A 25,510-nucleotide genomic window follows, 5' to 3' on the forward strand; every position below is an offset into this window, starting at 1 on the left:
TTTAATAAGGTCTTGCATTTCTATTTTATAAACCTTTTCTTGTAATCTGTAGTGTAAGATGGGATTCAGGGTTTCTGGAGGTGACATTCAGCGAAAAATTAGTTTTTGGACAGGTAAAGTTGTCGCGAATATAATTTGAAAATATGAGTTAAGGGTTTAGGCCCATGTACGAAAGAAAGTTAATGGTTTGGGCCTATGATTGGAGTCACTATTAGGTCGGTTGGTCATATTTTAAAGCCCATTAAAACCTGCTGAATTCATTGCAGACCTCGGCCTCTAAACATTTCAACAATCTCTGACCGAAAACAAAAAGAAAACTTCAAGAATCATTGCTAGAGAATGAAAATTGTCACTAATTTTGATCAAAACTTAGAAATTTCGAGATTACTGTTTTTTTTTTTTTAGCCGAATCACTCCACGTCTACAGTCTAATTTAATTATTCGAGGCTCTCAAAATAGACGACCCATAAAGAAAAAAGTTTGATAATAAAAAAGTTTCAATTATAATTAGCCAAAATTTTTCATAATTTATTTTATTTACATCATTTAATGACAGTTTTATTATTTATTTTACTCTCTTATCATTCTATTTATTATATTCTTATCAACTTCATTTATTAATCATATTAATTATAATATCATATCCCTCGTTATTAGATATTCTTGTAATCAATATTTAATATTTCTTTTTATAATTTAATTTTTATATTTAATAATAATAATAATAATAATAATAATAATAATAATAATAATATTGATGATGATGATGGACGGTAATGATAATATATATTAACTGAGTTAATTGCACTTGATTCTTTGTTTTTCTTAAGGCATTTAATATCAATCAATAGAGATACAAAAAAATAATTAATTCTTTATTTTCGTTAAGGCATTTTAATTGCACTTGATTCTTTGTAATATATACCTTCTATTAATTCAATTATGATCATTCAAAAATCATGACTCTAATACCATTGCAAGCATAATAGTGTATAAGTCAAGGAATTTTACAAGAAATTGCGTTTTTCATTGCAAATAGTATGGCATTTGAATTCGACCTTAATATGGTACTTATTGTAGAAGGTGCTGATGAAGAATTTGAACAACAGACGGACTCACCCGACGAGATTGTTGTCAGTCAACCAATTTTCGAGAATATGAAAAACACACCAGCTTTGATGAGGTATGATAATAAACTGATTTTTTTTTTGTGCTTTTATGTGCATTTATAATTATATTGTACTAACTAAATTCATACGCATAACATTCTTACGTTCATATACATAACATCCATGATTACATACAACTAACATCTAAAAATTAAATTCATGTTTATTAGATATTACATCCATATACATATCATTTTTTAGTTATTGCATAAGTAACTATAAAGTTAACACATATGTTTTTAAATTTATCATAATTGAATTAAAAAAAATATCAAATTCTTAAATTAATTTATTCAATTGATAAATTTACTCATAACATCTATAGATTCATACATATAACATCCATTATTTTATGTTAATAACATCAATAATTTGTACTCATAATATTCATAATTTCATACCTATATGATGTCTATAATTAATAAATTTTTATAATTAATATTATCAAATTTTAAACTATATGTCTTATTATATTTTTTAAATTATCTCATATGTGCAATAATAGGTCATGATTTTAATTATTTTAGTATTTTTATTTAATATTCATATGTATGTTTATTTATTGATTTTAATATAACGAGTTAATAATTATTTTTAAAAATTTATTTTTTAATTTTTATTTATATTTTATATTTTATTTTTTAATAGTCTATATGTAAAATATAAGTTGTATAGTAGAAGTTGTTAAAAATTTTTAATTTAATTTTCATAATTTTTGCAGAGAATTATTGCATTTTAATGGATAATAATGTAATTGAGAGATGTTAGGGATTTGCTTTGGAAAAAACTGAAATTGATTTTGGAAAGAACATTAATGACTCTAAATATGTAGCAAAATAATAGATGATAAGAAAATGTATATCACTTACTTATCAAGAGAATAAGAATTTTTATGTGACATTTCTATATTATAATTATTTTTTGACTACTTACCATCACCCACCAATAAAATGGAGGCTCAAGATAGAATATGTTAGGTCAAAATTATTATATGAATTGAGGAATGCTCAATAGTTAGCAGAATTTATTATTAAGAAAGTCTAATAATGGTTATTATTTTTATTAAAATTTGGTCAATATTTAATTAATAAAAAATAAATAATTTTATATTATTGGATAAAATTTTATATCATTAAAAATAATAATGATAACTAATTGATGGCTATAAATCACAAAATTTATTGACTCCTAGCACTTTTTTAAATTATTTGTAATTATTAATTTAATTTTTTAATTTAATAATTTAATAATATATTGTTAACTAAAATTTTTAAACATTAATAACTAACTGTCAGTCAAAAACAATAAATTATATTAATTCTCTAGCATTTTTTTATAATTTGTGTCCAAATATTTTTCTCATTGAATAACCCTCCAAGCCTCCAAGTGATAAAATTTCGTTTCCAAACCTAATATAAAAAGGTTATTTGCACCACTTCAATTTTTAATTGGAATTTAAAGATTTTTTTTATTATTTTTAGCTTGTTGTAGTATTTTACATTGTTAAAAAGTCTTATTTTAAAATAATTATATAATAATAAAATTATTAAAAATTGATATTCTGTATTTCTATTTAACAATACATGAATCGTTGTTTTATGATTTTGAATATGTGATTGTTGAATTTTTTTTAAAAAGAAATAGAAAAAAATAAATTAATATTAATTTGATCTGACTTATTATTTGAGATCCATTCTAAACCGGATGAAAAAATATATATATATATATATATATATATATATGATAAATTTCATTTTTAAGATTTATTTTGTGTTGAATTTAGAGGATCTTGTCAACTTTTTTTTCATTTATTTACTAAAATAGCATGGCTTTGTAAATTTTCCTTTAATTGTGCTTAAGAGTGAAAACATGTTTTTTAAGTCTTAAAATAGCTAAATTTAATTCACCTTGATTCCATTAGATGCCTTGATATGTTTATTAAGTAATTTCAGGTTTAGGAGGTAAAGATTGGATCGAGGGAATGAAAAAAAAAACATGAAGAAATGGAGAACTCATGAAGAAATGAAGGAATCGCAAAGCTGTCAATCCTAACATCGTCGCACTTAATCGATCATAACTTGAGCTACAGAGGTCCAAATGAGACGGTTTTAGTTGTGTTGGAAAGCTAACATCCGAAGCTTCAAAATGATATAAAATTTGTCATAGTTGCCTAGCGTATAGGGACGCGTACGCGTGATGTACGCATATGTGTGGGAAGCTGCACGTGACTCACTAAAGGCAACTCGTGGCCAGCGATTTCTGAAGCATTTTGGATCCAATCCAACTCATTTCTGATGCTATTTAACCCAAGAATTGAAGAGAGATAGAGCAATTAGTGACCAATTAGTTTAGTTTAGTTTAGTTTTGGAGGGAAAGTTAGTTTCTAGAGAGAGAAGCTCTCACTTCTCTCTAGAATTAGGATTAGGTTAGATCTAGATTAGAACTTCTTAGATCTAGGTTAATTTCATGCTTTGATTTACTTTTCCTTTGCAATTTCTTCTTCTTCTACCTTTCCTCTCTCTAGTTTAGCATTCAATTATTGTAATTCTTTACTTTTATGTTGATGCATTTTTGTTCTTCCATTTTCCTTTTAATGCAATTCATGTTTTGATTTCCTTTATTGTTGATTTGCTTTATTGTTGTTAATTCCTTACAATTGAGTAGTGTAGATTTACTTTCCCTTGCAATTTACTATGCTTTCCTTTTGTGCCTTCTAAGTGCTTGACAAAATGCTTGGTTGGATTTTAGAATAGATTTTTTCCCTCTTGGCCTAGGTAGAGTAATTAGTGACTCTTGAGTTATCAAACTCCTTTGTTGATTGATAATTAGAAATTGCTAATTGACTTGAATGCCACTAAAGCTAGTCTTTCATTATGATTTGGCTAGGATTTGTGAAATCAAGTTAATTCATCCACTTGACTTTCTTTCATAGTTAGAGGTTAACTAAGTGGGAGCAATGGACAATTCTCATCCCAATTGATAAGGATAGCTAGGATAGGACTTCTAGTTCTCATACCTTGCCAAGAGTTTTTGTTAGTGTTAGTTTATTTCTTTGCAATTTATATTTCTTGTCTCTTAACTCAAAAACCCCAAAACATACTTCATAGCCAATAACAAAAACACTTTATTGCAATTCCTAGGGAGAACGACTCGAAGTTTGAATACTTCGATTATTAATTTTAGGGGTTTGTTACTTGTGAAAAACAAATTTTTGTATAAAAAATTATTATTGGTTTAAAAATTATACTTGCAATGAAAATTCATTTATAAAATTCTATACCATCAATTTTTCATTCATTAATATACACCATTCCTCTTCAAAAAATATGGAATGATTTGAAGATCTTATCATTGAAATTGAAAGTTTTTGGTTGGAAGAAAAGCTGTGTTCGGTGGTACTCATTATCAAAATCTAGTGGCTCAAAGCAGTTCTCCCGTCCAAATAACCAGCTTTTTTCCAGCCAGATATTTTTTCAGACCTAGCCACTCAACGTTATTCAATTAAACAAACCCCGGATAAACAAGGTTGGACCCACTATTACACAACTCCACAAGTTCGGGTTTTTTTATTTCAATAAATATATAAAATATATTTTACCAAAATATATATAATATTAATCATATCTCATGAAAGTCCTTTAAAAATGCGTTTCTACATGCTCTTTATTTTATATGAAAACGATTAGGATTAGAAATGAGTCGAGTTGAGTCGAATTAGACCAAACTCAAGTTTGATTCACAAAAATTGAGTTTGATTCACGACTTGACTCATTAATAATTGAGTCTATTTTTTAAGTTCAAATTCAGTTCACTAAAAGCTCACGAGCTGGCTCGAGCTTACGAGCTGGTTCAAATAATAGAAACATAATCTATAATTCTATCTTAATAAATTATAACTCATATATTTTAAAAAATATTTAAAAAGATTAATTTTATATATTTTTTATCTTTAAATAAATTATAAATTCTTTATTTATGTCCTATATTAAAATTATATATAAAAATAAATATAAAATTTTAAATAATTATATATATATATAATCGAGTCAGCTCACGAGCTAATGAGTTGAGTTTATCCAAGTCCAAACTCTGTTCATTTATTTTATGAGCTCAATTCCAAGCTCAAGTTCAACTCACCAACTCACGAGTTCAGCTTATCGAACTAATAACGAATCGAGTTCGAATTACTAACGAATCGAGTTCGAATTAGTTTATAAGCTAATTTGACTCACTTTTAGCCCTAAAAACGACTACAAAATAGAATTTTGGATCATTTTTCAAAGAACGCCTTGAAATGAGCCAACTCATTTCCCATGCATGAGTCATGAATTGTCTCATTTTCATAAATATTTGAAATGAATCAGAATTTCAATTTTCAGGTTTCCATCTAAATGACAGAAATACATTTTTAAAAAACTTTTACTAGATACATATTTTAGGAATTAATATATTTTATATATTTGTATAAATAAAAAACCCCACAAGTTCACTTTAGGAAGTTAAATTACAATTAAGATAGTAAAATACTTTACAAAAAATATAAAATTATAATATAATTTAAATTGTGAAATTATTTCATTTAATAAAAAATTTTAAAATTAATATTATATAACATCAAATTTATAGCCATTTAAATATTGCATATGAACGAATAATTAAGTTATAGTGGATGAAATAATCTGAAGTTTTTTAACGAATTTATTAAATAACGAATTTGTTAAATTGAATCTCTATAAAAATTAAATGGTATAAATAATTATTTTATATCATTTTTACTAAGTTTATCATATAAATATGTAATTTATTGTTATTATAAAAAATATATTAAAACTAATTTTCAGCTGAAATATAACATTTTTTTTGTAAAAGGTAATTACTTCAAATAACTGATTATGAAATTCATTTTACTTTTTGCAATTTTTCTTTTCAAAATTTAACCTTATCACGTAGTGGTACTCTCCAAGATGCTTATTACTAATTTATTATTGGAGTATTATTTGGCAACTTAAATTCTTTATTTTTCTTTATGTAATATATGCATTGTACGAGATGTCTCTGGTACGGGTTGAGAGATGGATCGAGAACTTGCGGGTTGAGGCAGATGCCGGATCACTTGACTGGAGCAATGGGGAAAGTACCTGCAAAGACACTCCGACGCTCAAGTCAGAATGGATCTAAGAGGTATAAGGTGTGAGGAATGAATGAATACCTGGAGGAACTTGGGTCCTCTATTTATAGGTGATGGGAATCGTCTTATCTTATCTTGTTCGGTTAAGATAAGGGAGGCGTTTGAATTCGAAAGTCGGTTAGGAGCTTTAGAGGGCCGGTTTTGGGCCTTTCGGAGGAGGGAGATGGGTCGGTTCCGAGGAACCGGGTTCGGGTTTAGCCTCGGGTACGGGATCCGTGGGCCGGATACGTAACAGTTGCCCCCGCAGCAGGAGAGCGAGCAAGGTCGGTCTGTCGCTGGGAGGCGCGGTGTTTGACCGCGAAATGGGTCTTCAGTTTTTCTTGGATGTTCGTTTGGTTCTTTCGCGGTGAGGTCGGTGCCTCGGTTTCGTCTCGTGGAAGATTCGTCTGACCGTTTTGGTCTGATGTGACTCTTCCGTGTCTGCTGCGTCCGTTGCGTTCTTCGAGGCGTGATTTATTAATTGCTTTTTTCCGAGAGGGCATTTATTGCGAGGGGGCGCTTTCCTCTTTTGCCCTTACGTTTGTTTTGCTTTCCAAGGGTATTTGCGTTATTTCACTTTTTCAAAACCGTTTTGGTTTTCTTCCTTCAATTCCCTCGTTTGCTTCATTTCTCTATTGCTTTCTTCTTCTGAAAGAACATCTTCTGCTTTCCTTTCGCACTCTGTGGCTTTGGTTGGTCTTCTGCTGCAGCATTTCCTCTTTAGATTTATTTCCTTCGCGTCATCAGGTTGGTGTTCTTCTGTTTTCCTTTTGTTTCCTTTGCTTTTTCTCTCTCTGCATTTGTCTTGCCTTTGCTTTGTGTAGATTTAGGATTGTTTTATGGTATACGATGGTATTGCGTAGTGGTAGATAGTTTAGTTGGGGTGGTGGATTCCGTAAGGGGGTGAGCGCCACCGTACAATTCGTGGTGTACGGTGGTGTCTATTTTTGGTTTCATCCGCCGTTTTCTGCCGCGGTGTTTGGCTGACGGTGGTGCTCGTCACTATTTTAGGTATGGCTCGTCGAAGGACTGAGGGTGTGAGGGCTCCGGTGGCCCCGGCAGGGGGTGTTCCCGGTCTTTTCTCTTGGGTTACTAGTGATGTGTGGGGGACGCCGTCGCGGATGACGGAGGCGGACCTCCAACGGCTCCGTGATCAAGGAGCTGTTTGCGGCGGTGGTGACGCCGAGAGTCATTACGAGCTTTCTCTGCCCGGGGTTGATGAGAGGGTTTGTTACACCAATCTTGACTCCCCGACCGTACCGGATTGGATGTGGGTGTATGAGGCGATGTTTACCCGGCTTGGCGTTCGGCTTCCCTTTTCCCCTTTTGTTCAGCAGTTATTGAGCCGGTGTTCCGTGGCGCCATCCCAGCTGCATCCGAATAGCTGGGCGGCGATACGGTCTTTCGAGCTTGTTTGTGACTATTTGGAGCTTCCTGCCTCGGTAAACGTCTTTCTTTTTCTCTTCTTGTGTACCCTTATGACCAAGGAGGGGAAGCACAAGAAGGGATATGTGTCTTTTAGAGCTCAGCCGCATCGTCGAGTCTTCGGGTTGTATGAAGACTCTTTTCATGGTTTTAAGAGCGGGTATTTTAAGGTTCGTCCCGTAAGGGGACATCATCCTTTTTGGCTGACGTTGGAGGGTGAGCGTCGGTTCCCCACTTATTGGAACTTTAAGGCGGGACCGTCCGTGTTTACTCGGGTTTCGAAGGAGTTCCTGTCCTCGGAGGAGCGGGATATCGCTCTTGTTCTGTGGCAGTTGTTTGGAGAGCGTCCTCTTAATCCTCGAGATGTGATGGGTGATCCGGTTGCTTGTCGGTCGTATGTTGGTGTGTGTCTGTTCTTTCCTTGGTTTTTATGTTTGTTTTCCCGTTTTTATAACTTGGGATTTTTGTTTTCTTTCAGTTGAGATGGCTGGTGGTTTGACTTCCTTGGCACGGTTGAAGGCAGCGATGGCCCAGGAGGAGGGGTCGTCGTCTCCAGCTACTCCTGTTTCTAACCCCGCCCTGGGGTCGCAGGCTGTTTCTCAAGAGGTGGTTTCTTCGGGCGTGCGGACTGATGCTCAGGTTTCCCCTGGCCCCGCAAATTCTCCTGAAGTTGTCGTGGTGACGGCTGCCGAGGCTTCTCGGAAGAGAAAAAGGGCCGAGGAGCCGAGCAGCGAGACTTTTGAGGAAGAGGGTCTTGTGCCTAGCGTGATGGACCGACGCTTCGATGCTCCGAGGTTCAATTGATCAACACTTGATGCCTGGTACGGAGCCGTTTTTTTATGGCTGCGATGTTTCGTTCCAGGCCAAGTCGGTGTATCGTGCCCTCCTCTGGTCTGCCGTTGTCGTTCGGAAGGCTGAGCCCGTGATGGCACAGGTTGGTTTGCTGGATAAGAAGCTTCGCCATTCTCAGGCTGAGGTGGCTAAGTTGAAGGGGGAGCTTGAGGCTGCCGAGGCTGCGAAGGAGAAGGCATTGAAGTCTTCAGAGGAGGCTGGGGCGGAGATTCTCCGACTTTCCGAGGTTGAAACTTCGCTTCTTTCCCAATTGGCCGAGGAGCGGCAGCGGGCTTCAGATGTAGGTTCTCAAGCTGCCGTGCTTCTCGCTGAGTCGGAGGCTCTGAAGGCCGAGATTGCTGCCTTGAAGAGGGAGAAGACGGAGTTGTTGGGTGATGCAATGGATGCGATTGCGGCTATCGAGGAGACGATGAAGGCTCAGGCTTTGGTGCTGGCTCCGGGAGTGGATGTGTCCGTGATGGGAGCCTTCAAGACTGTTCATGACGGCCAGATTGTTGACCTTGAGTAGCTTTTTTATCTTTGTAATTTTTATTTTGAACTGTTTGTTTTTGAATATTTTGGATGGCCAAGGGCCGTGACATTGGGAACCGTTTAATGGTATTTTTGGCCGTTCGGGCCTTTGTATGTTCCGTATTATGGTGTTTTCGGCCGTTCGGGCCTTTTTTATATGTTTTGTTTTGAGCTATTCCGTTGTTTTTTCGGACCGTCGTTGGTCGGGTTTTGGATATCCGTGTGCTTGGCCTGGGGGTGATCAGTCCCCTAGTCGTGGCCGTGTCTTTGTTCCGTATTTGGGACGGTTAGAGAGGTGGAAGTAGCTGTTTAACGAAATATTTATTTAAGGTTGGGCCTCGTTAAAACCCTCCGTTTTTGGGGGGAAAGAGTACCCGGGATAGATACTTAAGCGAAATTTAAAATTCAGGATTTGTAAAATACAAAAAAAAGGGTGACCTAGTTAGGTCGGCCTAAGTGTAGTATCGCCGTAAGTTGGTGGTGTTCCAGGTCCTTGGGACTTCGTCGCCGTTAAGTCGCTCAAGTTTATATGCCCCCTTTCCGGTTACCGCCTTGATTCTGTATGGTCCTTCCCAGTTGGGGGTGAGTTTTCCTTCTCTTGGGGTCAGGGGGCCGATGTCGTTTCGTCGTAGGACGAGGTCGTCGGTCGCGAATTCTCGTCGGACGACGCCACGGTTGTATCTTAAGCTGATTCTCTGTTTTAGGGCTAGCTCTTTGATATGAGCTATGCTTCTTTCCTCATCAATGAGGTCTCGTTCTGCTTCCTCGTCGTTACCGCCGACCGTTCTTCTGGGGCTTGGGTCTCCGATTTCCACCGGAATGATTGCCTCCACGCCGTATGTTAACCGGAAGGGTGTTTCTCCCGTGGTCGTTTGCGGTGTGGTTCGGTATGACCATAGGACTGATCCGAGTTCGTCGGCCCATAGTCCTTTGGCTTCGTCGAGCCGTTTCTTGAGTCCCTTGACAATTATTTTGTTTGCGGATTCCACCTGTCCGTTTGTTTGGGGGTGTTCTACTGAGCTGAAACGGTGAGATACGCGTAGTCCTTCTAAGAATTCTCTGAACTTTTTGTCAGCAAATTGGGTTCCGTTGTCCGAGATAACGATCTCGGGGATCCCGAATCGGGTGATGATCTGTCGCCAGAGGAATTTACGGCATTGGGCTACCGTTATGGAGGCTAAGGGTTCAGCTTCGATCCATTTGGTGTGGTAGTCTATGGCGACGATGAGATACCTGAGTTGGCCAGGTGCCGTAAGGAAGGGTCCTACAAGGTCGATCCCCCAGGTGCCGAATGGCCGTTCTGCCGAGATGATGCTGAGTTTGTGAGGGGCGGCTTGGTGGATATTGGCGTGCCTTTGGCATTTGTCGCAGCTTTTGACTATTTGTATGGAATCCCGTATAACCGTGGGCCAGAAGTAGCCTGCCCGGATGACTTTTTGGGCTAATGTTTTGCCTCCGACGTGGTGGCCGCAGCAACCTTCGTGGATTTCGCGGAGTATGTACTCCGTGTTCTCGGGTTCCACGCATTTGAGCAGGGGTTGCGAGAATCCGCGTTTGTATAGCTGTCCTGCGACAATGGTATAGTTGGCGGCTTCCCTTTTTATTCGTTTTTCCTCTTTGGGGTCTGGTGGCAGTGTTCCGTCGAGGAGGTATTGTAGGATAGGGTAGGTCCAAGATCCCTGGTTCGAGAATGTCAGATGAGCATTGGTCGCTGTTGACACGGAAGGTGACTTAACGACTTCCTGGATTAGCGATTTGTTACCGTGTCCGGGTTTGGTACTGGCTAGCTTGGAGAGTAGGTCTACCCTGGCATTTCGTTCCCTAGGAACGTGTTGTATGGTAACGTGCTCGAATCCTTCTTTTAGCTTGTTTACTTTGGCAAGGTATTGTTGGAGTAGGGGATCTCGTGTCTGGTAGTCTCCGTTAATTTGGGAACTGACTACCTGTGAATCAGTATTTACTTCTAGGACCTTTGCTCCGACCTCCTGGGCTAAGGATAGGCCTGCCAAGAGGGCCTCGTATTCTGCCTGGTTGTTTGAGACCGGGAATTCGTATTGAACTGACTGTTCGATTACGACTCCGTTTTGGCTTTCGAGAATGACTCCGGCGCCTCCGGAAGTGGTATTCGAGGAGCCGTCAACGTGTAGTTTCCATGATTCGGGGATGGAGTCTCCTGGTGTCATTTCGGCGATAAAGTCGGCCATGGCTTGTGCTTTGATCGCATATCGGGGTTCGAACTTGATATCGAACTGGGATAGTTCGACGGACCATGCTAGCATTCTGTCTGCTAGGTCGGGTTTTTGCAGTACCTGTTTGACCGCTTGGTCGGTTCGGACCGTCACGGAATGAGCCTGGAAGTATTGTCGTAGGCGCCGGGAGGCTGTAAAGAGTGCGTAAGCTAGCTTTTCTATGCGTGAGTAGCGAGCTTCTGCGTCCTGTAAGACTTTGCTTATAAAGTATATGGGTTTTTGATCTTTTTCCTCGTTTTCACGGATTAGTGCCGCTGCGAGTGCCTTCTCCGTTATGGAGAGGTATAGGTAGAGTGTTTCCCCTGTTTGGGGTTTGGCGAGGATTGGTGGTTCCGCTAAGGTTCTCTTGAAATGTTGGAAGGCTTCTTCGCATTCCGTCTCCCATTTGAAAGGGGCTCCTTTTTTCATTAGTTTGAAGAAGGGGATCGCCTTTTGAGCCGATGCCCCGAGAAAGCGTGATAACGCTGTCAATCGGCCGGTGAGCTTTTGGATGTCTTTAAGATTTTTTGGGCTCGTCATTTCGAGGACGGCGCGGCATTTTTCCGGGTTTGCTTCAACTCCGCGTTGCGTGATCATGAAGCCGAGGAACTTCCCTGCCTCCATTCCGAAGGCACATTTTGCCGGGTTGAGTCTCATTTGATGCTTTCGTAGGGTGTTCATTACGACCTTGAGGTCGTCGGTTAGTTGTTCGCCGGATTTGGTTTTGATGAGCATGTCGTCTATGTAAACTTCTAGCTTGCTTCCGGAAATGTTTTGAAATATCTTGTTGACAAGTCTTTGATAGGTGGCTCCCGCGTTTTTCAGGCCGAAAGGCATTACTGTGTAGCAGTATGTCCCGTCGGGAGTGATGAACGCTATTTTTTCTTCGTCTGGTCGGTGCATCGGGATCTGGTTATAGCCGGAATATGCGTCCATGAAGCTGAGGTATCGGTGGCCGGATGCGGCATCCACTAATCCGTCGATGTTTGGTAAGGGAAAGGCGTCTTTTGGGCAGGCTTTGTTGAGGTCCGTGTAGTCGACGCACATTCGCCATTTCCCGTTAGATTTTTTCACTAGTACGACGTTGGCTAGCCATGTCGTGTAGGGGAGTTCTCTGAAGAAGTTGGCTTCGAGTAGGGCTTTAACTTGCTTTTTGACCTCGGCGGCTCGGTCTGATGACATTTTTCGTCTCCTTTGTGCCACTGGTTTAGCTTTGGGGTCCACGGCTAGCCGGTGGGACATTAGATCGGGGTTTATTCCCGGCATGTCGGCTGGTGTGAATGCGAACAAGTCTCTATTTTGTTTCAGGAGTTGGGAGACTTCTTCTTTGAGATCGTATGGGAGGTTCCTGTTAATGAAGGTGTATTCATCTTTGGTCGGCCCTATTTGTAGCTTTTCCATATCTCCTTCTGGTTCTGGCCTGGGTTGGCCGTCTTGTCGGGCATCTAGATCGGCTAGGAATATCCCGGCCGCATCTCGGGATTTTTTCCTTAGGGCTAGGCTGGTGTTGTCGCATTCGGCTGCGACTTCTCGGTCCCCGTGGATGGTACCGATGGAGCCGTCGTCGGTTCTGAATTTCATAAGGAGGTATTTGGTAAAGATGACTGCGGAGAAGTCGTTAATTGTTTTCCTTCCAAGAATCACGTTATAGGCTGTGGAATCTTTTAGGACTACGAACTCAGATAAGATTGTCTTCTTTTGGTTGCTTGTTCCTATGGTGATGGGAAGGGTGATCGAGCCATCTTGTTTGAGAAAGTTGTCTCCGAGTCCTGTGACACCGTTGCGGTGTGTTTGGAGGTTGTCGTTGTGGAGCCCGAGCTTATCGAAAGCTCCTCGGAAGAGGATGTTCGAGTCTGCCCCGGTGTCTACCAGTATCCTTCGTACTAGTCCTGTTCCGATTCTAGCCGAGATGACGAAGGGGGCATCTTCGGCCGAGGTGCCGTGCTGGCAATCCTCCGATAAGAAGGTTATCGTGTTGTCGGCCGTAATGGTTGGAGTTTGGTTTCTGACCGCCATTACTTTGAGATTTTTTTTCATTGTTAGTTTCGACTTGCTCGATATGTCCTTGCCCGTGATGACGTTTGCGATGATGGTCGGGTCGTCTTCTGGGCTTTCCCTGGGGGTTGCCTTTGGGTTCTCGGGTTACGCCCGTCTTTTTCTGGCGACCTGTCTCTTTCCGCACGTCTTGGTTCCCTGATGATTTTGGTAAATTCTGGGAGTTTGCCGTCTCGTATGGCTTGTTCGAGGGCATCTTTAAGGTCGAAACAATCTTGTGTTTTGTGACCATAACCTCGGTGGTAGTCGCAGTAGAAGGTTTTGTTGCCTCCCGTCCTTTCTTTGAGTTGTCGGGCTTTCGGAATGATGCCTCGATCTGCTATTTGGTGGTATATTTCAATAATTGGTGCTGTCAGGGGCGTGTAATTAGAGAATTTGCCAATTCTTGGTGGTCGGTTTGTATTTGTCGATCTGGGGTGGTCCCTTTGATTCTCTTTGGGTGGTGGATTTTGGCGAGAAGCCGAGTTGCCGTGTTGGGTGTTGCCGTGTTGCCGTTTGTTGGCGGCGACAACCTGGCTGACTTCTTCGTCATTGATGTAATCTTTGGCGACATTCTGGATCTCGTGCATGGTCCATACTGGTTTAGTGGTGAGGTGTTTGCGAAAATCTTGTTCATGAGTCCGTTGGTTAAACAAAGGCTCGCGACGGAATCCGTGAGTTCGTCGACCGTCAGGCATTCGTCGTTGAAGCGGTCAAGGTATTTCCTTGTGGATTCTTCTTGTTTTTGCGTGACCCCTAGCAAGCTGATGGGGTGTTTGGCTTTGGTGATTCTAGTTGTGAACTGGGCCATGAACTTTCGTGCTATATCGTGGAAACTGGCTATGGATCCGTTTGGGAGGGCGTTGAACCATTTGATTGCCGGTTCTGCAAGGGTTACCGGGAAGGCTCTGCATCGGACTGCGTCGGCCGCTCCTTCTAGGTTCATCCTGGCCTCGAAGGCCGTTAGATGTTCCTGGGGGTCTTTGGTCCCATCGTACTTCATGTCGGTAGGTTTGTCGAAACCTTTGGGGAGTTTCGCTCTTAAGATTCTCTCTGTGAAGGGTGTAGCTCCCATTATCGTGTGGTCGTTTCTTGTGCGCTTTGTATTTCGGTACCTCCGATCTTCGTCTGAGTCGTGTTGACGACTTAGATCTCGGGAAGCGCTGCGGTTGTGTTTCTTGTTGTATCGTCGTTCCGGCGATTTCTCGTGAGCGTGGTCGCGTGAGGCGTTGCAGCCGTCTCTCCTATCGTGTCGTCGGGTTGGTGACCTGCCGTGGCGAGATCTTGATCTGGAAGTTGCCTGGCTTTCGCGTTCATTGTTGTGTTTTTCTCTATTATCCAGTTTGCCTTCGAGCTCTTGGACCCGGAGGCAGAGATCTTGGATGATCTGTGCCGCTTTGTCCCTGGCTTTCTCAGGATGTTGTTGGTCCGTGACGACGTGGTCGTTCGTGTGATGGACAGTACTTGCTATTCTTGCTTGGTTGGTGACCTCCCGGTGTTCTGGGGTTGGGTTAAACGATCGGGAGTCATCCTGGCTTGAGGGGGTTTCCTCCAGGACGTCCCCCATCCGGCTCGGCTGGCGCAAGTTCCCCACAGACGGCACCAATGTACGAGATGTCTCTGGTACGGGTTGAGAGATGGATCGAGAACTTGCGGGTTGAGGCAGATGCCGGATCACTTGACTGGAGCAATGGGAGAAGTACCTGCAAAGACACTCCGACGCTCAAGTCAGAATGGATCTAAGAGGTATAAGGTGTGAGGAATGAATGAATACCTGGAGGGACTTGGGTCCTCTATTTATAGGTGATGGGAATCGTCTTATCTTATCTTGTTCGGTTAAGATAAGGGAGGCGTTTGAATTCGAAAGTCGGTTAGGAGTTTTAGAGGGTCGGTTTTGGGCCTTTCGGAGGAGGGAGATGGGTCGATTCCAAAAAACCGGGTTCGGGTTTAGCCTCGAGTATGAGATCCGTGGGCCGGATCTGTAACATGTATTATTACTTAAAAGTTAAATATCTTTCAAGATTTTAAATACTAAATATTTTAATTATTATTTAATTTTTTTTATTTCCTATTATAACTTGCAATATGCCTATGCCAATCTTCAAATCTTAATAATCACATTAGCTGTTCTGCATGTATACGATATTTGATAATCAAGGCATGGAACTGGGTTTGAGTTTGACTATTGAAGATGGCAAAAAAATTCACATTCTGCAAATACTTGTGGAGATTACTTGCAATAGAGAGGTTAATAGGAATTTGCAAAATTCTCACGGGATAAGAATCCACTCTCACGATTAAATGAAGACGGAATTGAGGTATTCGTCTCATAGAAATTCATGAAATTTCTAAAAAAAAAAAATTTATTTAAATATCTTTATATATATATATATATATATATATATATATATATATATAATTTTAATTTATTTTATTTTAATTTATATATTAAAATTTTATATATATATATTATTATATTAAATTTGTGTTTAAATTAGGTTTGATTTAATATTTTTTGTTCAATTATATAAAATTTTATTATAAATATATTAATTTTTTTAAAAAATTTAAAATTGAATAATATCAATTATTTATGTATATCCGCAAATATCTGTCTCTCCGTAAAAGAAAAATAAACGGAACCTATGACAAAAATAAAACAAAAATGGAAAGTATTTTATTAAACGAAGATGAAAAATAAAAAAAGAGTGTCTCTGACTCTCTGTTTTTTAGACCATTTTCGGTAAGGAATTTATTCCAGTTTCTATTTGTGGCTCATCTGTCATAAAAAATAACTCCACATCAGTTTTTGTGTCATAAACAGTAAATAAGAACTTAAAACATCTATCTCTTCTCCATTAGGAAGAACTAACTTTAGTCACTATTGTGGTCTCACTTAATTAATTAATTAAAATACTTAAAATTAATTTTTTCAATAATATAATTTAAATTTATAAATTTAAAAATAATTCACTATTAAAAAATATTAATATTAAATAAATTCATATATAACAATAATACACAATACATAATTTGGGATTACATTAATTTATAAAATTAATTAATACAAAGAAAAACATAATTAAGCTCTATAGTTGATAAATTTTAATAGGAGCACTCTACTGTACAGATTGAAGTGGTATAAAGAGAGAATATAATTCCTTTTATAGTTATTTTTTATTATTTTATTATTATTCAAAATGTGAGTCCTACCTTTATTAATCTCTCTTTCATTTTAAAAAAATCTGTAAACTTACATCTTTACCATATAACTCACCATTTTAATAATGTAGTTAGTTTTGCAACGGCTAATTTTACAACGGCTAATTTCGCAATGGCTAATTTTAATAATGTTGTTAGTATTTTAAATTTTAAAATAAAAATTATTTAATAAATTAATTATGATTTAATTATTTAATTATATAAGTGTTAGCATTTTAATTATTTAATTTAATTAATTATTAACAAATTAATTATGATTTAATTATTTAATTAATTATTATTTAAATAATTAATATAAATTATTAATTACATAGAAAAATAATTATTTACTATAATTATTTTTAATTTTATATAATTATTTATTTTTAATAATAACTTGCCAAGTGGCAAGTTATTATTGGTTACAATGAGTCCCTCTAAGTAGGGATTCTCTTCTCTTGCGAAATTAGCCGTTGCAAAATTAGCCGTTGTAAAATTAACTACATTATTAAAATTTATCAACTATAGAGTTTAATTATGTTTTTTTTGTATTAATTAATTTTACAAATTAATGTAATTCCAAATTATGTATTGTGTATTATTGTTATATATGAATTTTTTTAATATTAATATTTTTTAATAGTGAATTATTTTTAAATTTATAAATTTAAATTATATTATTGAAAAAATTAATTTTAAGTATTTTAATTAATTAATTAAGTGATACTACAATAAAGACTAAAGTTAGTTCCTCTTAATGGAAAAGAGATATGTTTTGAGTTTTTAATTACTGTTTATGATGCAAAAACTAATGTGGAGTTACTTTTTATAACAGATAGACCACAGATAAAAATTGGAAAGAATTTTTTACTGGAGATGGTCTGATGATATACTCCAATGATAAATTCCCCAAAATATTAGAAAAAAATTGAATGGAAACCAACCGTTAGAGATGCTCTTAAAAGCCCATTGTCATCTGCCCATGAAAATCCATTGCCATTCTTATTGGCGAGACTCTCTACCACACGCACTCTTCGGTCTTTAATTATCAGCTTTCAGTTTCTAAAATCATGAATTATTCGATATGTTTTTCACGCTTTGCAGTTCCTTGTAGGGTCAATTGAGTATGACCACAGTTGGACCAGGGGATTCAGACCTTGTTAGTTGTTAGGTCATTTTGGGTCCAAAATCAGCCTATATATGCTTCTTGTATTATTGTATTTGAGTTTAATAATTAAAAAATAATTTTATCTCAATTTTTTCTTCATCACAATTTTACTAAAAATGATACTTTTACAATCATCAATATTTACAAAAATGATTACCATTAAAAATACTCTTTTCGTAAATGATAATTAATTAATTGATTTAGTTAACATGTATTTTAAACTATTAATTAAAGACATATTAAATTTATCAATTATAGTTTTAAGTTAATACTTAAAATGATCCTTGAATTTGCAGTCGAATTTGAATGTCGTCTCTGAACTTAAAATTTATCACCCAACTTAACAACGGTCATTCTCTGAATGACACCCTTTACAGTATTTTGAGAGATTTTAACTCCAACATGTTAAAACTTCTCAAAATACCCTAAACAATGTAGTTTATGTTTTATTTATGTGCAAAAAATGAAACAACGACGTTTTACCAGTTCAACACGGCTTTTAGGGGTGAACGTGGATCGAATCGGATTGGATATGGCCAAAATTTCGATTCGATCCGCACTAAAATCATCAGATCGGATCGGATCCCATATCCGCAGTTTTTAAGCTTGGATCCGATCCGATCCGCACATTTGCGAATCGGATCGGATAAGATATCGGATATATCAACAGAACACAAAAATATTTTAAAAAGCTTATTTTTATTAAAAAACATATCAATAAAATTTATTTTTCTATTTTTTAAATATGTTTACTCTTAAAATAATATTAAACATACATTTCTTAAATAATAAATTAAAATAATACAACATATATGACAATTATTAGTTGAAATAAAATATAAAAGGAATATTTATTTATTTATTTCTTTATTTTTGCGGATACGCGGATATGCGGATCGGATATACGAATATCTACATAAAATCCGCAATCCGATCCGATTAGTGTGCGGATCTGATCTGATAGCCTTACGGATTGGATCTATATCCACAATTTTCGGATCAGATTCAGATAAATACCGCGGATATGCGAATCGAATTCGATTCATGAACACCCCTAATGACTTTTAACATGGCTTCCGTCCAACCACATCATTATTTCATCATCGAAAAGTATTTTAGGGCCGACCATTGTTAAGTTAAGAGATAAATTTGGGACAATTTTAAATTTAAAAACGACATTGAGACTCAACTGCAATTTTAGAATTACTTTGAGTATTAACTCTAAAATTTTTTATAAAAAAATATACAAAGTTTAATTTCTTAATAATTTATTATATATTATTAAAATAAAATAGTTAAAACTTTTTATTAATAATAATCTTAAGACATGTTAACTAACTCTTAATTAATAAACGGGGGAGCATATTATTTCGTATCCTGAAGCAAATAAAATATGCTTACATTAATTATTAACTTACAAGTTGCAAGAGAAAATGGTGGTACAGTGGACTAAAAGAATCCAATTACACGAGGCGTCAGCCGTCAGACTCCAAATTTAGCTTTTGGTATTTCACAATCTGGATTAGAGATTAAAAAAGAGAAAGGTAATGTGAGTATGCGAAATGTGGCTTTGATTATTTTTAGTCTTATGAGACATTGGAATATTGATATATGATAATAAATTAGAATAGTTAATTATGAAACTTTAATTTATCTGTTTGAGTCTTATGAGACATTGGTTAGTGGAGGACTCATGACTCTAAAAGCAAGGAACTACTAAACCCATTCCTGGTCTTGGAAGTAACCCATTTTGATTCATCGTTCTCATTACTTTCAAGTTTCAACAATCCGGTCAAAAAGGAAAAAGAATAGAAAGCCGTTAATGAAATCTAAGGCTGTTTTTCTTAGTAATTAGTCTAACACGAGTTACAGGCTTTGATCATTACTTAAATATCTTTCTTTTCAAAATTATAAAAATCAATGTTAAAGACCTATATAAATTATGTTTTCTTAAAACTGATTTTAAAATTTATCAAATCACATTAACTAATTGTAATTAAGAATAAACGAAGATGTGTACCTTTTATAATTGTTCAAATTATAGTGATGATATATCATCTTATTATAAATAAAAATTAATTAAATATTTAGAAATATTTTAGTAACTTAAAAATTGATAAAACAACACATATAGATAATTACATCATTATCAATTATTTTCATATATTTTTCTAAAGATTATAAATAATTTATTTGTTAGAGATATATTTATTTATGTATTTGTTTATATTAATTTAAATTTTTTTAAAAAATAATATCATGTTATAGTATTAGAATTTTTATGATGAAATGATCCGTTCAATTTTTATTTTATATATATATATATATATATATGGATCTGGATCCTCTAAATTTTAGAGGATAAAATGTGATCTCTCACCATTTATTTTATAGATGGGACCAAGAAAAAAAAAAAACTATTCAAGAGTGAAAAATCACATTTTACCCTCTAAAGTAAAAATTTAAAATTTAGAGACTCCAAATATATATATATATAGCATAGACAAATAAAAGCAAAAAATAAATCTATGCAAAAATTTTATACAAATCCCAAAAAACTTTTGTAGGAAAAATATATTAAAAATATGATCATAGGAATTTTGTTGCAAGTTGCCTGAATTTCTGCAAGTATTTTTTATTGTTTTTCATAATTTGAATTCAAGCGATCTAAGCTAGTTTGAATCTGATCCCAAATTGTGTCATCATAGAAATTTGGCATAGTGTTCAATAAAAGTACCATTTAATACGAACTTATATAAAAAACTAGAGAGAATTAGAGATTATCAGAGATAATAGAAGAGAAATTTCTAAAATTAGGGTCAAAAAGAGAAAATAGAATTTCTAATTACATTATGCCTCTCCTACATTATTATATTATACTCCTATTTATAATTTAATTCTCTAATTACACTAGTCCAATACTAATTGTATCACATTTATATCCATGTTTCTATCCGTTTAAGTTTTTTTAAAAAAAAAAAAATTAGTATCATGTCATTATTTCACTTCATGGCTTATAAACATGAACGATAAATTAATAGTTCATATTCCTCTGTCCTTGCATCCACCACAAATGCTTCCATACATTATATTCTATTGAAACGTTCTCACAATGTCACATGCTCATCTCCCAACATATATAATGATGACTCACTATCTGAAAGATAAATGACATCTTTTACGCATCTTACAAAATACTTGTTGTTAGCCAGAATTGTAGGATATTCTATTTTCTTCTATAGATATTTTGTAGTATGTAGGCTCTGTTGGCTTGCCAATCATATCATCATTTGTACATTTTGAAAAGAATATACACTTTTCCAATAATTATAGCATATTTGCAAAAGAAAAATCTAGAAAAATAAATCCTAAAATTCTAGTTAATTGATGGAAAATATATTTTAAGTATTATAAAACTATTATTTTAAAAAAATTTAAACTAATAAAAAGAATTATATGAATAATTACATTTCTTATTATAAATATTGTCCGGTTTTCCCTTTCTGATAGTGATGAGTTATCGTATATTTATGATGACAAATGAGGATGTGAAATTGTTTCATTAGAATGTGGGAAAGCATTTGTGAAAGCAAGAACAAGGAGAAAGGAATAATAATATGTGCTATTAATTTGAAATGTACGAAGAATATAATCTCTGATATTTGCATATCCTTTTCTCAAGGACTTAATGATTCTAGTGTTTGCAGAAATTATTCCATTTCAATTACATATATTTTGCTATGTTGAGGTTGGTCAAGGTTGCGCAGCGAGTCACATGGTTCAAACGACAAATGTGTATGTGTGGACCAAACATATATATACATATTAGTGGTGCTGAGTTCATATGTGACATTATTTTTATTCATTTATTTATTTGTGTTACTGTAGCAATAACGGGGTTTAGTATTCTACCATGAATAACGCGCGTTCACACTGCACATGTAATAAGATAGCTTTTGAAAAAGATACAAAAATTAAAAGACTGAAATTGACAGATAAAAATTAAAAAATAAAAATTGAAATAAATTTTATTATTGTATTTGATATAAAATGGGAGATAGAAATTGAAATAAGAATGAAATTTTAATTTAATTTGTACAAAAAATAAATTTAAAATAATTAATTAAAATAAAAATATTTTAGATATAAAATATTAAAATTTCAATTTTTGTCTCAAAAAATTTTAGTCTTCTATATCGCTACTTTTTAAAAATACTCAAATATCACTACAACAATATAGACTATTTTTTAGGATTATTATGTGTCAAAAAAAATTAAAATTCGTCAAAAAAATAAATTTTGACACTATTTTAACTATGAAAATATGTTAATAAAAGTTTGGTCAAAAATAGTATTTTTGACACATAAGTAATTGTAAAAAAGTTTAAATTTTATTTTGATAAATATTGGCCGTCAAAAATAATTTGTTAGAAAAATTTGAGAATATATTTTTTGTGATACTTATTAACTGTCAAAAATACTATTTATTTTGATATTTATTGACCATAAAAAATTCTCAACAAAAATTTTTAACAAAGAATGAGATGAGATTTTGAAACTGAAGAATAAACTGAGATTTTGAAGATAAAGAATGAGTAGTATGATTCCAAACTGAGAGTCGTGTGATGCTAAAATTGACGGAGCTCAACGAAAAAAAGGAATAATGGAGTAAGTTAAAAACAAATGAGCGTCAAAATTGAGGAGTAATTTTCTATAATCAAATTATTTATCAAAAAAACATAGAGAATTTGACATTTGTGATATTTGTCAAAAATATATATTAATTTTTATACTTAACTATGAATGTTAAAAAAAAATCATGTTAAAATAGCTCTCTTTTTTTTTTTTTGTAGTGTATTAAAATTTTAAAAATAAAAACTGAAATTTAAATACTAATTTTTAGGCCAACAAATATAATATTAAATTCTAATTTTCCAATCTCCATCCTAATACATCAAATAAAACAAATGTTACCAAAGAAAATTCTCACAACACAAGTTTTCTAACATTCGGAATAAGTGATTCAGATACTTAACTAAATTAAACCTATATATGCATATAAATCATTAACAAATGTGTGTCTAATACTTTGGTTTGTTGATACACAAAACTACTTATTATGATAAATTTATAAGAAAATAAGTTTTATAGCTAGAGGTTTTGATATATAGGTCGGGAGCTTTTATTTTGTTTCTCACTTTTAAGGGTTAAGTTTAATTTAATTATTTAAAAGATAAAGAGAAAATACTTAGAGTAAGAAAATAAAAGTTATTAATATTAATTTAATTATTAAAATATTTTTAATTATCATATTTTTAATATATATATATATTAGAGATATAATTATTCATATATCCTTTTTTATTAATTTTTTAACTTTTGAAAAAATTAATATCACAACAATATAATTATAATTGAAAATTCATTTTAGAAGGTGTACCTAATAATTTTTGGAACATCTTAAATTAGAGATCGTTAGCTTGTGACAAGTCTAATCAAGCCTCTTTAATGAATTATCAACACAGGACAAGCTAATATCTCAGATTTGTGGTGATGAGAATTGCGCTGACGCACATGAAAAAAGCAATACTTCTTTTTTTTTTTTTTTTTGAGTACACTGATGATACATAATAGAACTTTTTTTTAACCAAAATAATGTTATGTAGTACATGATATACTGTTACTATATTCTCTAAAACTCTTTTTTCACAATAATCAGAAAATATTATCTGTTTTTATAAAAGAATCTATATGCATATATGTATTTATATGGGTTATACCATATATGATATATGTATATATGGTTTTGTTGATCCATAAAATGAGTAAGCAAAATGGGTGGCTCTGGTTGTCCCAGTTAATAATGGAAAGAAACATGTAGACGACCAATAGACGTATGCAGTGGTTAAGGGGAGCATAGAACAGTATAATGACCATTTTATCCTCGACGTGCTTCACGTTTTGGTTGTGAACGCACTGTCATATATATATGTGGGAAATTAGGATTCTAGCTATTATGGTCACAATTGAAGCAAAAAGGAGAATGTGAGAACCTACTCTCTCTCTCTATTGTTTCTGTCTTATTCACATTAAAATACCTGCTGCTATATTCAATTAAGAAAGCAATAACAACAAGAATAATAATAGTAGTGTAGGTATGGTGAGAACCCCTTTGTGTGACAAGAGTGGAATGAGGAAGGGCACGTGGACAGCTGAGGAAGACAAGAAGTTGGTCGCTTATGTTACTAGGTATGGTTGCTGGAATTGGCGTCTTCTCCCAAAGTTTGCAGGTCTTGAAAGGTGTGGCAAGAGTTGCAGACTTAGGTGGATGAACTACCTCAGACCCAACATCAAAAGAGGCAACTACACTCAAGAAGAAGAGGATACTATCATCACACTTCACCAAAACCTTGGCAATAGGTATCATTATCTTCATCAATTACCCAAGTCAATGCTCTCACCTCCATTGGTTCTCTATATACACTACTTCCAATCAATAATGTTGCAGTGTCTGTATCTCATGAATACTGTCACGTGCGTATAGATATTTATATCATGCACGCGACACAAACTAAGACATGAAAGTAACTGATATTTGTTGATGTGGTGGTGGATGCAGATGGTCCCTAATTGCGGCGAATTTACCAGGAAGAACTGATAACGAGATAAAGAATCACTGGCACACTGTTCTGAAGAAGCGTATTCAAGACAAGTCGTCGTCCTCCTCCTCCTCGTCGTCATCAGGCACAGGCAAAGGTAGTAGAACCGGAAAAGCTAAAGCTTCTTCCAAGGTAAAGAATAATAATAATAATAATCATGACTCCCCAACAACAATAATGGAACAAGATTTCAATAGTGACTCATCATCAGAGAACAGCAATAATAACATTGGTGGTAGTTGTGATGATCGTCATAATAATAGTTCATTGTCTCCACAACCATCCTCTAGCGGTTTCTCTTGCATAACAACAGATACTGAAACCGCCGCTATAAACCATGAGGATAATAATTTAATTATTCTAGAGAATAATAATAATGATTACGGAGAGCTTGGTTTCTTTGATGCATATGATGAGCCAGTGAGTGAAGATTTCTGGACAGAACCATATCTGACTGACTTTTCCTATGTCCCACCCAGTAGTGAAGAATACTTTCTTAACCCTATTTGGGATATAGAATTCTGGGGCCAGAATAGCTTATACCTGGAATGAGGGTACGTTAATCAGAATCTGGGATATGATATCTGTAACTATGCCATGTATGTATATGTATATAGTCATGTGGGTGTGTTCATATTCCTGTATGTTTATAGTTGTACCATCATCATCAATAATAATATATGACAATATTTTATGGTCGGAATAATAACAAATCTAGAAACACATTTGCAACACCAGTTGAAATAAGAACATAAAAAATTATCTGAAAAAGACACATTTAAAGCATGGAAACATTAAAGAATATCTGATGATCCAAGAATTTCTCGGGATAATTAACTAATCTGTCATAGATAGAGACAATAATTAGGATAGTTGTGTTTATTTTCTCGTGGGAATGTGATGCAATTAATTTTCGTCCTTATGATACATGCATAACATTATTCTCTCAGGATTTGTAAGCTTGCTAGCTAGGGAAGATTTTCTTTTAATCAAAGACTGCATAATATAAGGAGCAAAGACTACATATAATTTAATTTGAACTTTGAACTATATGATGTATTCTCACATGAATATAATTCCTCTTGCTGCTGTTGATT

General features: G+C 34.8%; 1 protein-coding gene across 1 annotated transcript; it reads left to right on the forward strand.

Annotated features, from left to right (window-relative positions):
• The first annotated feature begins 23,770 nt into the window (after window positions 1-23,770).
• LOC112768965 (uncharacterized) lies at window positions 23,771-25,042 on the forward strand. The gene is made up of 2 exons (XM_025813350.3): window positions 23,771-24,174; window positions 24,374-25,042. The coding sequence occupies exons 1-2, from the start codon at window positions 23,912-23,914 to the stop codon at window positions 24,963-24,965; spliced, it is 855 nt and encodes a 284-aa protein (XP_025669135.1). The 5' UTR covers window positions 23,771-23,911; the 3' UTR covers window positions 24,966-25,042.
• The last annotated feature ends 468 nt before the right edge of the window (window positions 25,043-25,510 follow it).

Source organism: Arachis hypogaea, chromosome 18 (assembly GCF_003086295.3).
Source record: "Arachis hypogaea cultivar Tifrunner chromosome 18, arahy.Tifrunner.gnm2.J5K5, whole genome shotgun sequence".
NCBI lineage: Eukaryota > Viridiplantae > Streptophyta > Magnoliopsida > Fabales > Fabaceae > Arachis > Arachis hypogaea.

Excerpts from the sequence above, each read along its gene's own strand:
- LOC112768965 (XM_025813350.3), top strand. The coding sequence starts at position 23,912 with ATGGTGAGAACCCCTTTGTGTGACAAGAGTGGAATGAGGAAGGGCACG. Across the intron at positions 24,175-24,373 it reads CACCAAAACCTTGGCAATAG|ATGGTCCCTAATTGCGGCGA; the intron begins GTATCATTATCT and ends TGGTGGATGCAG.